At 37.6% G+C, this 14,564-nt stretch overlaps 1 protein-coding gene across 1 annotated transcript in view; it reads left to right on the top strand.

Moving 5' to 3' along the window:
• Window positions 1–3,149, top strand: part of CRISPLD1 (cysteine rich secretory protein LCCL domain containing 1) — a 45,067-nt gene extending 41,918 nt beyond the window's left edge. Inside the window, exon 15 of the mRNA XM_082309567.1 lies at window positions 1,756–3,149. Within this exon, the coding sequence (XP_082165693.1) occupies window positions 1,756–1,807 (52 nt within the window). The 3' untranslated portion in view covers window positions 1,808–3,149. The remainder of the gene's footprint in view (window positions 1–1,755) is intronic.
• The last annotated feature ends 11,415 nt before the right edge of the window (window positions 3,150–14,564 follow it).

Here is a 14,564-nt window from a genome sequence, read left to right as displayed (position 1 = left end):
AACATGGGTGATTTACAGAGCTTGTGTAACAGCTGTGCTGACTTTGGAGAAGCTGTGGTACCAGAGCTGCCTGCCTCCTCTAAGCTCATAAATCATTACTCTAAAAAGCTGCTTATGAAATAAAATAACCCTCTTGTTTACTTTGCCGGTTCTGTTGCAACTAACACAATATTTGATAAGAAAATTGCCTTTGCTTTCTTCAGGATTTTTTCAAAATTAACATTAATGATTTATTCTGTCCAAGTTAGAGGATCTGCAGTAGACAGTACTAGTAGCTGATGCAAGTTCATTGGTTCATGATGAAAATCAGTAAATCATTATGATCATAAATAATATTCACAAACATTAACATTCACAATCATTAAAACATATTTTTTTAATTTCTTTTTTTTAATGGTTTGACTGTTTTTAACAGTGTTTTTCTGAAAGACATGGAGATACTGTGAAAGTTCATTTAGTTGTATTCAGTGTATTTGTACGTTATCATGATGATAACATATGGCTGCATGTTGCAGATTAAATTTAATCCCGGAAAGAGTTCACCAGGTTCTAAAGGAAGAAAGAGAAATTACCTTAAAAAAACTCTTGTACCACTCTTTTAGTCCTGTAGAGCTAAGAATGATTGTTACCTCTAAAACTGTAGGCTTTGCAAGAAATTTGTGTGGGGAAAAAACCTCTAAAAGTTTCTGTAGAGAACTGGGAAGTAGGAAAAAATGAGTGGTTGGTTTGTTTTTTTTTTTTAATGGGGTGTAGGGGGATGTCTTGCCTCTTTCCCTCAAACCTTTCAACAAACCTGGAAACTTGTAAAATACAGATTTCCTTTGCTTAGTGAATGACTTAGTTTACCTACTCTTTGGCCTTTCCACATGACCATCCAATTCTCTCAGAAAGAGTGCTTCCTTAGTGACACTTTTGTTCTCCATCTAAATCTCCTCATTGAGTAGAGATGTAGCCAGGAAAAGTGGTGCAAATTTAATCATTATTTGTACTTTACCATCTTGGTAAAGTTTGGAAGGTCAGTGGTTTGGAAAATAGTCCCGTTCAAGTTTTCTGTGAAGCAGAATAAGATGGATTGTAATGCCGTCGCAGGCAACCTGTTTCATTGTGTCTTTCCTTACTTTCACCTCCATTTCCCTTTCATTCCCAGATATGCCTCAGACAGGGTTTGCAAAAGAGAAAACAATGGGAATATTAAATATAACATGCTAGTTCAGTTTATAAGACAAAAATATTTATTCTAAAAAAATTTCATTGCAGTTGGGTATTTTTGTTTCATTTCTTTTGAAGCCAGGTATTTATCCATTCAGAAGGCATTTCCTTTGTTTTTGTAAAATATTAATTCTCTTTAGAAGCAACTAACAAACAAGTGATCTCCTGGGTCTGCAAGTTCTATCTGAATATAGTTATTAAAATAGTGAGCATAAGATGCATGCTTTCTCTTTTTCCTAAAAACTTTTTTTAGTATTTTGCTTCAATAGAACTTTATTCTTGAAACCAAATCCCTCATTGCAAAGGATTACTTGAATTTTTTTATGTTATGATTTGTTCCTAATAAGCTGCTTGGAAGAAAAATTAATCTGAAATTTATGTAATTTTAATTTGTAATAGCTTTAAAAAAAGTTCTTAGATGGTTAAAGGTACACGTAGTCACAGGAAGAGTGGCAGGATCCTACAATTGTGTTTAACAATTCACAAAAGTCATCACTGGAGTATTGCAGTCTTAAAAATAACATCAGGAATGTTTTTATGTTTCAGTTTACAGAATCCTCCAGGAAGCAAGGCATTCAGAGTATTTGCTGTTGTTTGAGTCTAGCAAGTAAAATGTAAAACAAGCAAGTGAAACCAGAGCACTTGGAAGAGAATAATAAAGGCCATTTCTTATAATTCCTAAAGTTTGTATAAAGCTGTAACATTATTGTACAGAAGATGTATACTGCTTTCCACCAAAAAGTTTAAATTACATATATATCTTAATGAAAAAAATCTGTAAAAGTAAACATGGGAGAAAAATTCATTTGAAAATCTGATATATAACAATATTTTGAATCCTGTGTTAAATATTGCTATATTTTCTTAGCAGTTACTCCTATACAGTTAATTCAAAGCTCATAAATGTTCTTTGTTTTCTTCATCTGAATATATTATTGTATGGTGCTTTATGTATGCCACTAACAGTAACCTTAAAACTATACCATAGGGAGGCCTGAGTTTTTATTTCCAATGTACGTAAAAGAAGCCATCCCAATAATTCAATAGAATAAATCATGCCTTAAAGTAAAACAAATATATATATAACTTTTTGATGATTTACAGTAGCATTAGCCATGCAAGCATAAATGAAGAAATAGACTGTTTTCAATTTCACACTAATCATAAGTACAAATACCTATTTTGAAGTAAAATGGAAAATATAAAATATAGGGAAGTCCTGGGTCATATTAGCATGTTTTCCTCTAAAGAAATATTTTTAAGAGACTGGGCCATTCATGTTTATTATTTCTTAAATATGTTAATAAATAAAATGTTTATTGGATGCTGCTAAGCTCTTTAGTTCAAATAACCAATTCCTTATGGCCTAGTCCTTCACAGATATTCAGCTATCTTGGAATGGGTGAGTGAGAGATAGACATATATAACCCGGAAGAATCTAAGAAAATTTTCATATTGAGAAGTGGAGTAAACTGAAATTAAGGAATAAGCCATCAGTTCTGTAATGCAGCTCTGCACACATACATGCTTTATTTTTGCCATGTGACTCCTTCAGTTTACCTAAATTGGGTTTCAGCAAAAATGTAGAATTGTACACATACATAAAAATTTGCAAGCTTGAGGCCTTAAGCTGTGCATGGTATCCGTATACTATACATTAGTATGAGGGTAAATGTTTAAGAAAATCTTAAAGAAAATGGTAACAAAGGCTAACCTTGCTCCTCATGACCTGGCAAATACTCCTGCAGGCCAGGAAGTATAGTGGTACGGAGCCCAGTGATGATTATGTCATTTGTTGCTTCACCATTTTTAAAAATGTATTTATGGTGAACAGCCTTGTGCATTGATTTTACCATATTATGGTATATGAAGAACATGTAGTGGTGATACTATGTTTCTTTCTATGAAAAGTGTATTGGTGCTTTAAGACTGAAAAGCTGTTAAACTTTATTTTTGGTATTTTTTGTTTCTGTTGTTGAATTTATTTCCTTCCAACTTGTAAACTTACTCGTATTCTTCGTATTTCAGAATACTATATTCTGCCTTCTGTTTTGCTACATGTACTACCTCATGTAGTTAGGCAAGCTTTGTTAGTTTTTTTAATCTGTTTTGAATAAAATTAATTTACATAGTAAGAGTACCTTTGACAGCCTTTATTTTTGGATTGTTTGTCCTGCCTCTAGAAGAAAAAAATAACAGCTACCCAAAATTTACTTTTTTTTTCTCTGATCTAAACATTGCAAGTTTAGGACAAAGCAGTAGACATAGTCTGAGGTTTCGAAAGCTGTAAAGGCAGTTTAGGCACACAACTTCCATTAATTGCATTGGGAGTTTACGGATAAATCTTCTGGTCATTTTTTTGACCAGGGTCTTTGGGAACAGATTGCTTTCTCATTTTAATGGGGAACTCTGTGTCAGGAAGTAATTATAAAAAAGCCACCACCTTTTACGCAATCCAACTAACTCTTTGCTGTTGTGGTAAATGTTTCTAGTGCAAATGTTCCTAGCTACATTTTTTGGGAACGAGCAGGTTTTTATATTACACATTTTTTTGCCTCATAAGACTAATGGTCAACTTGGGAGTTCCAATTGGGAAATCTAGTTAATTGATGAGGGAGAAAAAGAGCCTTTGATGTATAACTCCTTTTTTTGCAGGTGGTGGCAGGGGGGCATTGGAAGAAGCTTTATATAGATTTTGCAATACTGGCATTAACCGTTTTTCAGAATTGAAACTGAAGTGCAAGTAGACTTGGACTGTAATGGGACTCCAAGTCACTCAGAGGTTTAAGATAGACTTGCATTGCCTTTCCTTAAAAGCACCAAAGCAGTAACACAGAAAGGCCTTGCAATACCTACAGCTGGGGTTATCAGAACAAAGTGGAGTAAGGCCATTTCTGAAATTAAGGACATGCAGAACTGCTGAGGGAGACATTTGAAACAAAATTGTGTCAATGCAACTGTAGTATCCTTTTCCACACAGGTGGGATGCTTTCTTGCAGCAGCTCTCCATGTCCCCTGCCTGGCCCATGGTCCCCAGCAGTTGCCTCAGGAGCCCATGGGAAGTCTGTTGGGTGCTGTAGAGCCTGGGTGGCAAGCTAGCTCCCTGCTCTGCTGATGGGCAGTAGGGTGCATGCCTTTCTTTGGGCAGAGCAGAGCCTGGGGTGAGGGAAAAAATAAAACAGTCACACCTTCAGTCATAACCACAACTTCGTCACTTTGGGGAGACAGGTGATTGGATTCCCATGCGGAAACACAGTTGCCACACAAAATTTCTGCCTTTTTCCTCCATTTGTTCCTGACATCTTTTTTGTTCTGCTGCGTATCTTTGCTTCCTCTCCTCTCTCTCATCTGTAAAGTCCCACCTACATTTCCTGGCAGTTCCTCTGCAAGGGGGCAGGGGTGGACCCTTGGTGCCATAACAACAAAGTTAGTGCTTCCTGGGAAGAGAAGTGGGGGCTACCTTGAATGTGTGTAAATGGTTGCTGAGAGCAGCTCTACTAACCAACACAGTGATAAGAAGAAAGGGAGGTAACTCTTTCTTCTCACATCTGTTGCACAAATTTTAAAGTCCTGTTGCTTTTCCACATGCAATGAGTCTATCCTATTATAAATATTCCAGCTAACAATGGCTTTTTGAGAAATCCTCTTCTATATTTACTTTAAGTAATGAGTCAATGAGTAGACATTTTCAAGCAGTTGTAGAGTGAGAGCTACGCATTGGTATTTTTATCTGCACCAGCAGCAACTGTATGCCAGATGGTCACAACTAATTCACAGCCCACCTGAGTAACTAGCAGTATCAGAAAATTTGCTGTAGCCTAAGGAAAAAATATAGAAGTAAAATTTTAAATTCTGAAGAATTGTTTGATTAACCAAACAGTTACAAAATTATGTTCTCAGCTTGAAATTAAAAAAAATGGATAATCAAGAAGAAAGTACAGCTTAATTCATGCTATTCATAATATTTAGCTTGCCTCCTAGGAAGGACCTATAAGTAGCCAACAGGAATTATTACAACTGATATATAACAATCCTCTGCCAAAAAAAAAAAAACAAGACAGACCAGAACTGTTTTAGTACATTGATATCTGCCATTTATAATTTTGAAAGGGCTAAAACATCAAGAAATATAAGCCCGCTAAATGCAGTAGGCCCTTGAAAGTGTATGTATGTGAAGCAGGGAAGAATACATATGAACCTTTTTCCATGATCCTGTGGTATTTCCCATTACAACTTGCTCCATGAAGAATTTTTTCAAAAGAAAAGCATAGGAGTCATTTGGAGAGGAGTCAAGTATTTGTCTCAAGCGTAGTTCACTTGCCTGGTGAGCTTTTCTGTAAGGATCAATTGGGCATTTCTCTGCTGTGCTGCATCCCTTCCAAGTGGAGTAGCTAATTTCATAACTAAACAAGAGTTAGTATGAAAGAAAGTGGTCAGACCCAAACAGATGATTCTTTAGCAGTCTCTCACCATTTTGATAGCTATATGAGAATACATTTGTTTTAGGGAACTTGGGACCTATACTCCTGTCAGCAGGCAGCTCAGTACTAGCTGGACATAAACTAAAGAAACTAAGAAACATTTCCTAAACTTTGTGGATACTGAGGAATTTTAGAGAGTTTACAGACTTCCTTGTGTCTGATTTCTGCATAGCGGACAGTCTGATCTAGAAATTATACATAAAGTATTTTTGGAACCACGCCTGAAACACAGGTTGGGATAACGTGTGTAAGTTTGCAGATTTTTAACTGATGAAGGACTCACTTTCAAGTTTTATGTAAATGTCAGCTGTCAGCTGTCTATGGATTCTCAGTGGATTTAAAAAAAGAAAAGTAATATCAGGTTTTTTGTGTGTATTGATACATATGCTCAAGAAAATGCACGACACTTTACTTCATATGGCAGAGATGTAACCAAGTTACTCACATAAACAGTGTCTTCTGTGTGGCAATTGCTTTTGAAGTATGTTTTGAATTTGGCTTAAAACTCAGATAACCCAGCTTCCTGTGAATACACAAGGGAAGGTTTATTTCCTACAATTTCTGTAGTCCTACAAAAGGGTCAGATTTAGAAAGGTAAATATTTGGAAGTTACAAAGATTATTCATACAGTGCAATATTCTGTTTGGAAATTTATATAAATACTGTATGAAATACTGTACTGTCACACTTCTATGTCTTAAGGCTTTTTATAGCATCTGTGGAACTCTAGGGAATTATACAAGGAATGAAAAGCCTGAAGAGTTTTGTTTCATTCAGTGTATAACATGCATTTTACAGGGCTTTAGATATACAAATGATAGCATACATTAGTATTCAGAAAATTGCATATGATTTTATAAAGACATACATTGTGCATATGGGAAACAAAGCTATGCTGTCAGCCTTAGCTTTAGCCTGTCTTTGCTGTCAGGAATAAATGATGGAAATAGTATTTTAAATATGGTCACTATTGATATTATCGGTACTATTGTTATTAAATAAGAAGTCCTTGTCATGTACTAGGGGGCTGTGAAAATACAATAAAATGTGATTCCTGCTCCATGTTAACATACGATGATAATGTGACACCTGAAATTTGCCATCAGCTGTTCAATGATCTGTGTTAAATGTCTTGTTCATCTTAGCCTGTTTGCTAGGAGACAGTGCCTACACCATTAAACCATCATAGTACTTTGCAAAAAGTACTAATAATGAGTCTTAAATTTTCAGAAGCTAGCAACCCCGCCCCCCTGCCCTCCCCGTCAGACCAGCTCAATATAATAAGGCACAGGAAAATACAAGAGGCCAAAGGAGGAAAGTAAAGAACATGGAACCAAACAGCCAGTCATGATGTTCCATGTCTTACTATCCACATTGATTTCTGCAATAATTACCCTAGTTATTCAATTCAGTATCTTCCCCCAGTGCTGTATCCAATATTGGTTTTCTCTTTATTAACAATGGGTGAGTGTCTGAAGGCTGGCTGCAAAGTTGTTGGTTAAGAACTCAGATACACCAGCCAAACAATATGAACAAGTTTGCAATACTATGTCTTTTAATAGGCACACAAAGTCTTCAGTTGCCAGTGGCAATAACTCTTGGGCTTTTAAATTCAGTAATTTTATTTAAAGCATAAGCATTATAATAAAATAAAAATGTCAGCACATGCTAACTCTTTGTAAGAAATTCAGCTGTTCAGAGAATTCCCTCTTATTTCAGCTGAACAGAAATTGCTGTAGTTAACACCAGCAATATTAGCAATAATCTCCTTGAAATTTTATTTAATATAAAGATTTCTTATGCAGTTTAACAAACTTTATTTGGTGTGTTTGCAGTTATTTCTGAATGAATTTTGTTTATGAAGACAATATCCTTATTAAGAGTATCATCCTAGAATAAATACAAGAAATTTCATTAGATTTGCTTGCATATCTTTTTAGAATTGCTTCCGAAAGAGACTCTTAAGAATTTGTACTAATACTAATTATTTTTAGGATGCTCAAGAAACAAAAAGTGCTAGGAGGTAGTAAGACTTCCAAACTTCACCTACAGTTTGAAAAACAAGTACTTCAGTTGCTTAATTATTCACTTAGGCTTCTTTATATGCAATGTAAATAGCAACCTGGCTTTGACTTCTCATAAATTGCTGCTACTGTACATCCCAAAAATAAATTGGAAACAGTTGCTAAATAAATATCCTTGTAGTCAGTTCAGTCTTCATTCCTTATTTATCTGTTGAAATCCATCTGTTTCTTGGTGGTGGTGGGTGGGTTTTTTCCTACTGAAAGATCACGTCTTCTGAATAAGCGTTTCTTTTCTTGTGTCAGAACAACCCCAAGACCTCTGGGGCTTCAGGCTGCACTAAGCACAAAAACAGAGCAATCGTTTTATGCAAAAGGGCTTAGTCTCAGATTTCGAATTTAGTCCAGTTCAGTACACAAAGTACATTGTAAGAATTGATTTAGTGCTTGCTGTACTGGAGGTTATAGTCCTACTCCAGCGCGGCTATAACTGAGCCAAGGAATAGTTTTGCAAAATACTCTGACCCCCTCTCTTATCCAGTAAGAATTATGGGGTAAATTAGATCAGTTTGCATTTTTAAATAAAAGGAATAACTAGACAGGTGGGTTTGGTGGCTTGCCGATGAAGACTTGTCCTTCTGCCACTGATCGAGGGTTTAAGTATATCAAACGTTCAATAATGTGCAGGTTGTGCAGATGCAGTGATTTTTTTCCTTGGCACTAATGTTAAAACAATTTATATTTGGAAGCTTCTGCTCCAGCAGCTTCAAAGCCCACATAATTTTAAAGCAGTTTTCTAAAAGTTACAAGGCAATTATTTTGGAATTTGTTATTATTTTGTAATATGTAAAGATTTGTCCAAGAAATGCAGAAGTCACACCTTGAATGAGATGTGCTGTTGCATCTACTACACAATAAAAACATCGTTCTTTGATTTAGGACTTCTTTTCTGCTAATGCTTCAGTTCAATTTTTAGTTTTCATTACAGTCCCTGGAGAAGTACAGTCCAATGAAAACAGCTAAAATATACTTAAGGAAAACCACCATCTCTACCAAGGTCTCTCAGAAGACATTCAGCTCTTATTTATCTCACATCAGTACAGCACATAAACAACAGCTCAGAACCACTCCTGTAAAAACTGCAGTCTGTGACTCCCCAGAAGGCTGAGTTTCCAACCCAGCTTCTTATTTAGCACTAGTCAAAAGCATAGACAAAGGACTTAATGTCTCTTGTAATATACTGAAAAACTTAATATCCATAGTCTGTCAAAGAATCAGGCTTTAACAAGAAAGGTGAGACTAATTTGTGGCTGAAGCCTAGAATAGCTGAGGTCTTTGAGAATATGAGAAATGCCTCTTGGAGTAAAGCATGGCACTTTGATGTATTAGGAGACAAACTTACGTGCCTCTGTCACATGATCCATGAGTACAACTGGTAGATGCTTCTACAATACAAAGAATAAATCTTAATAAAGATTGATCTCAGCACTTTAAAACTGTCTGGTTACTATCCCAAACCAAATAACCTTCAAATAACATTTCAAAGCTCATTGTTTTTCTTCAATGTGTAAAAATAGGCAAATACCGAGGTCAGTGGGGCTGAGAAGGAGAATTTGTCTGTAGTGTGACTGGTAGGTGGATAAGAGCTTGCTGAGGTATACTGGTGCATGAAAATCTGATGCATATTTTAAGGTTCATTCACAAGCACCCAAACTCTCTGTAAACAGTTTTCCAGTGAGCTTTGTTCTTTGTGCAAACAAATGACTTAAATGAGCATCCATTTGAGTTACATTTACCTGTTTTGTAGGGCTGGCAGAGGAAACTGATTTGTAATGAGTTTTTGCAAATATGGCTCTAAAATTATTTAGTGATAACTGTAAGGTGAAATAAGAAATATTCCTCATTGTATTTCAGAAATACATCTTTATGCCTCGAAACTCCTTAGAATACTGAGCTACACCTCTCAGTATCCTCTAATGAAATAAAAACTATTAGGTAACTGGTAACTTTTAGAACTGCTCTAAGAGTCTGGAGGTGTTGGATCATGAAGGTCAAATTCTTCACAAAACAGGACAAAGTATCCACTAAGCAGAAGACAGGATGGAGGGTGGTTTGGTTTATAATTTTACCCTAGCTTTCCCAAATTGCTTAGATTAGTTAGCAAGTACATCTTATGATGTCTTCCGAACTGAACAATCATCAAGTCTCTCTTAATTTCTAGAGCTAGATATTTAATGATTTAAATTTGTAGATATAAAGGTGCCAACCCATAATTTTAACTCAATTAGCACTTAAAAATGAACTTAAATTCCTGTAGTCTGTTCAACTCAAAACTCTTCTCCTTGCTTGTTCTTTCCCATCTGTAGTACACTGTGTATGTCTAGCAGTTCATTGATAGGCAATACTCTCCAGACACAAATTCCCAGATAGCAATGTTTTAGGAGTGAAAATCCAGAGAGAACGCATTGGTAAAAAGTTATAAAAGATGCAATAATATGTAGGTTATCCTCACAGTGCAAGGAAGATAATCTGCTCCTGAGGAATGCAGTTTGTGTTCCCAAAAAGTCAATGTAAAGGAAATAGCTTCCTTCAACCTACCGACTAAATGGTATGTGTTAGCTGAAAGACCTGTTATTCAGTACAACTTCTGGGTTTGACTCTGGAGTTAGTAAAAGTATCTGCACAGTTGAAGTTACTACCCAACTCTCATACCACATGCCTAGTGACAGAAGTGACTGTGAAATAGAGGTAGTGTCTCTCCTCCCACCTAACCCAGCTGCTTTGTGTCTCAGCAAGAGCATAAATGCCTCTTTTCCTTCCTAGTCAAAGGTGGGAGTTACAAAGAAAGAGAAAATCTTGAGAGGATGTCTGTGGTGATACTGCACTGCACAGCGGGGCTAGAAGGATGGCAGACTCCTTGCAGGGCTCTGTCACTGGAAATGTTCATGTGAAATCAGAGAGAGGAGAGGGAGGGAGGGAGTCCTGCCGTACCATGAGCATGTACAAGGAAGTGTGATAACAAAGGCATCTTCAGCACAGTAACAATACTGACAACATACAGGTTTTGTGCACCAGGAAATTCAGCAAACTCTATTATGAAACAGTCAAGCTGTTTATTGTTAGATATAATGCTTCAAATTTGATAAATGAAAGGTTGGGATATCTTTTCAGTTAAACTGGTGTAAATCATTTAACAGAATAATCCCACCAGTATCTATGACGCTCCTCAAAAACTAGCGTAAGGATAACTTTGCCTTTCCTAATTGTGAGAATACTTCTGAAAGAAGAAAGTTATTCACCAAGTTATGACATCATCATAAAATTTTAGCTATGTCAGTGTTTCAAATGTTTAGTGGAAGAAGGATCAGCATTGCCTGTTCTGAATAATGTCTTATCTTGGTACTAGGTGCTTTAATAAGAAGAGACGTTTATAAAGAGGTAGATAATCCATTTCACTGGGACATTCAAGTCTAGGGTGATCACAGAATCACAGAATAGCTGAGGTCTGATGGGACCTCTGGAAGTCATCTGGTCCAACCCCCCTGCTCAAGCAGGGCCACCTACAGCAGGCTGCTCAGGACCACGTGCAGACAGTTTTTTAATATCTCCAAGGATGGAGACTCCACAACCTTCCTGGGCAACCTGTGCTTGGTCACCCTCACAGTAAAAAAGTGATTCCTGATGTTCAGATGGATCATCCTCTGTTTCAGTTTGTGCTCATTGTCTCTGGTCCTGTCACTGGGCATGACTGAAAAGAGCCTATCCCCATCCTCTTTGCACCTTCCCTTCAGGTATTTACAGACATTAATAAGATCCCCCTGAACCTTCTCTTCTCCAGGATGAACAGTCCCAGCTCTCTTAGGCTTTCCTCATAGGAGAGATGCTCCAGTGCCTTAATCATCTTTGTGGCCCTTCATTGGAGTCTCTTCAATATATCCGTGTCTCTCCTATACTGGGGAGCCCAGAACTGGACATAGCACTCCAGGTGTGGCCTCACCAGTGCTGAGTGGAGGGGAAGTATCACCTCCCTCAGCCTGCTGGCAATACTTTGTTTAATGCAGCTCAGAATACCATTAGCCGCCTTTGCCACAAGTGCACGTTGCTGGCTTGTGTTCAACTTGATGTCCACCAGCACCCCTAGGTCCTTTTCTTCAAAGCTGCTTTCCAGCATATGTTGGTGCATGGAGTCGTTCCTCTTCAATTGCAGGACTTTGCACTTCTTGTTGAACTTCATCGGATTCCTGTCAGCCCATTTCTTCAGCCTGCTGGGGTCCCTCTGGATGAAAGCATGAACCTCTGGCATCTCAGCCACTCCTCCCAGTTTTGTGTCATTAGCAAACTTGCTGAGGGTACACTCTCCCCTTTCATCCAGATCATTAAGGAAGATCTTAAGAGGATTGGACCCAGTATAGCCCCCTGGGGTACACCACTAGTTACTGGCCTCCAACTGGACTTTGTGCCACTCATCATCACTCTCTGGGTGCAGCCATTTAGCCAGTTTTTAATCTACCTCACTGTCTGCTCATCAAGGCCATAATTTGCTAGCTTCTCTGTGAGGATCTTAAGGGAGACAGTGTTGATCTATTGACAGAAAGTATCCTTTTTATGCCTTGCCTCTAGTGCTTCCTACTAGTCTGCAAATAATCTGCTCAAACAGTGGCTGCAGGATCAGGAAGTTTAATGCAGGGATTAGTAGGGATTAGTTGATCTTTCTCATTCTTTAGGTGAGGGCAGTCTACAGACACAGACAAACACTATTCTTTATGTTATACTACAGTCATATTTTCATATTATTCTCCATAAAAAAAAGTTCAGTCTCATCAAGCTGGGTATATGCCTGTGACCTTCATCTAGCTCTAAACAATGTCCCAGCAATGTCCACTGCCAGGAGCCCAAAAAACCCACCTGAGAAGATGTCCTTTACAAAATGGGACAGTCTACTGAAAGTGATGACCAGTTTTGCTACTTTACATGGGTGTTATTCAGTCTAGTTATTACTGGCAGACCTCTTCAGACCTAAAGTATTGTGTCAGTCTGTTCATGCCTATTTACATCAGCTGAATCATAGAATCATTAAGGCTGGAAAAGACCCTTAAGATCATCGAGTCCAACTCAGAAGATTTTATGTAAAAGTGGGAAGCCTTGCAATACCATGAGATAAGATAATACTCTGCAAAAAGCAAATCTTTTCTACATTAGCTCCATAAACAAAACAGAGAGATTTGAGTGTGATGAATGAACTGATGTAAGAAAATGTTCTTTGTCTCATTTCACTGGAACGCTCTGTGTGGAACAGAGGAAGTGAAGCATCCAGGGTTAGAAATGTTTGAGGAAGTGGCATGAATTATAGAACATTCAAAACAATGGGAGATTATTTCAGAGGAAAAAAAGACTAACAAAGAGGTATACAGATTATTCAAAATGCTTCTCTTGGAGGCAGAGCATTTGCTTTGCTATCACATAAGAATGACTGACTCTCATTTTACTTGAAACAGCCTGAATAGGACTGTTTATAATTCCATGAGTAGGCTTAATCTTCTCACATCTTGCTCCTTTCCCTGCACTACACACATTTTCTCAACAGTCTTATCCCCCTATGCCTTTTTGGGGTGCTATGCTATGATCCAGTTGGGTATATCCCTCTGGATGCCAGCTTTTTTACACAGAAAGCCCACTAATCTTGGTACCTCCTACTTCTGTGAATAGCATTAGTACACCAAGACACAGGAAAATCTTTTTCCAAGCAAGGCAGGATTTACTTTACCTAAAGGAATGGAGCAGACATGGGAATGGCCTCATTGCAAGAGGCCTCTCTGCCCAAGATATGCCTTGAGCTCGGCCTTCACTGTGGGCTGGTCTCAAACTTGGCATGCATGAATCTTTTGGGGATGAAGTTACAGTTTTTTTGGCTTTCAGACAATCTCTGTGCTTGACACAGCTGACAGCTCCCTTGACCTCTTTCTACCAGGGCATTTATGCCTTGGTATAATGAACAGGGTTTATTGGTTTAAGGGACACAGCTTTAGTAAAACAAAATCTGCTAAATTTACTGTCATGTGGAAGGAGAAACTCCCTGTAATGGCCCATTGTCCCAGCTGCCTTTGAGATGCATAGCTGAAACTTTTCTATGCCTGAAGCTTTTGCTTCATTTTCCACTTTGGCAAACAATGTTGCTCAAGAAAAATAACACCAACATTTAATCACAGTGATTTTTAAAAGCTCAAGCCAGATTTTCAGTCAGGCAAGCGCCCTTGACTTCAAGGGGAATTTGCTAATTTACACAGGCTGATGGTATAGTCTACATTCTTCAAAAACAAACAGAAAATAAACATTGCCAAAGCTTCTTAAAAGGACATCTAATTTGGATTCATAGCCTGTCACCTCCATAAACTTATACAACAGAGCATGCATGATTTCCCGTTCCCAGGCTCATTTCCTGGTCAACAACACAAAATGGTAACGCAGGAAGCAAACAAGACTCTCTTTAAATTGATAGTATTTTTAAAAACTTACTACTATTGAAATAAATGTTTCATAAATACCTGGTTATACAATGGAGCATATCTCTTTCAGCATGAAGATTTCAGGAAACAAAGCAGGAGAGAATTGGATTTGCTGCATAGTTGGGACAGAACTGCAAAGCAATTTTACTGTCATTAATTTTCTTTGACTGTGAGAGAGGAGCTCTTTTGGCAACCCCTGCAGAGCCCCCAGCACACAGCCTATTTATGCGGGCTGAATGCAGAGCCAGAATTTATCCTAAGCACAATAAAAATAATGGATAATGTAAAAAGCCAGCTGTTTAGAGCAGTCTCACACAAACTAATAGGTACTTGTTTTTATAGACATAGGG

This window comes from Platalea leucorodia, assembly GCF_965183815.1.
Source record: "Platalea leucorodia genome assembly, chromosome: 1".
Taxonomy (NCBI): domain Eukaryota; kingdom Metazoa; phylum Chordata; class Aves; order Pelecaniformes; family Threskiornithidae; genus Platalea; species Platalea leucorodia.
This window is presented reverse-complemented; position numbering and strand designations above follow the sequence as displayed.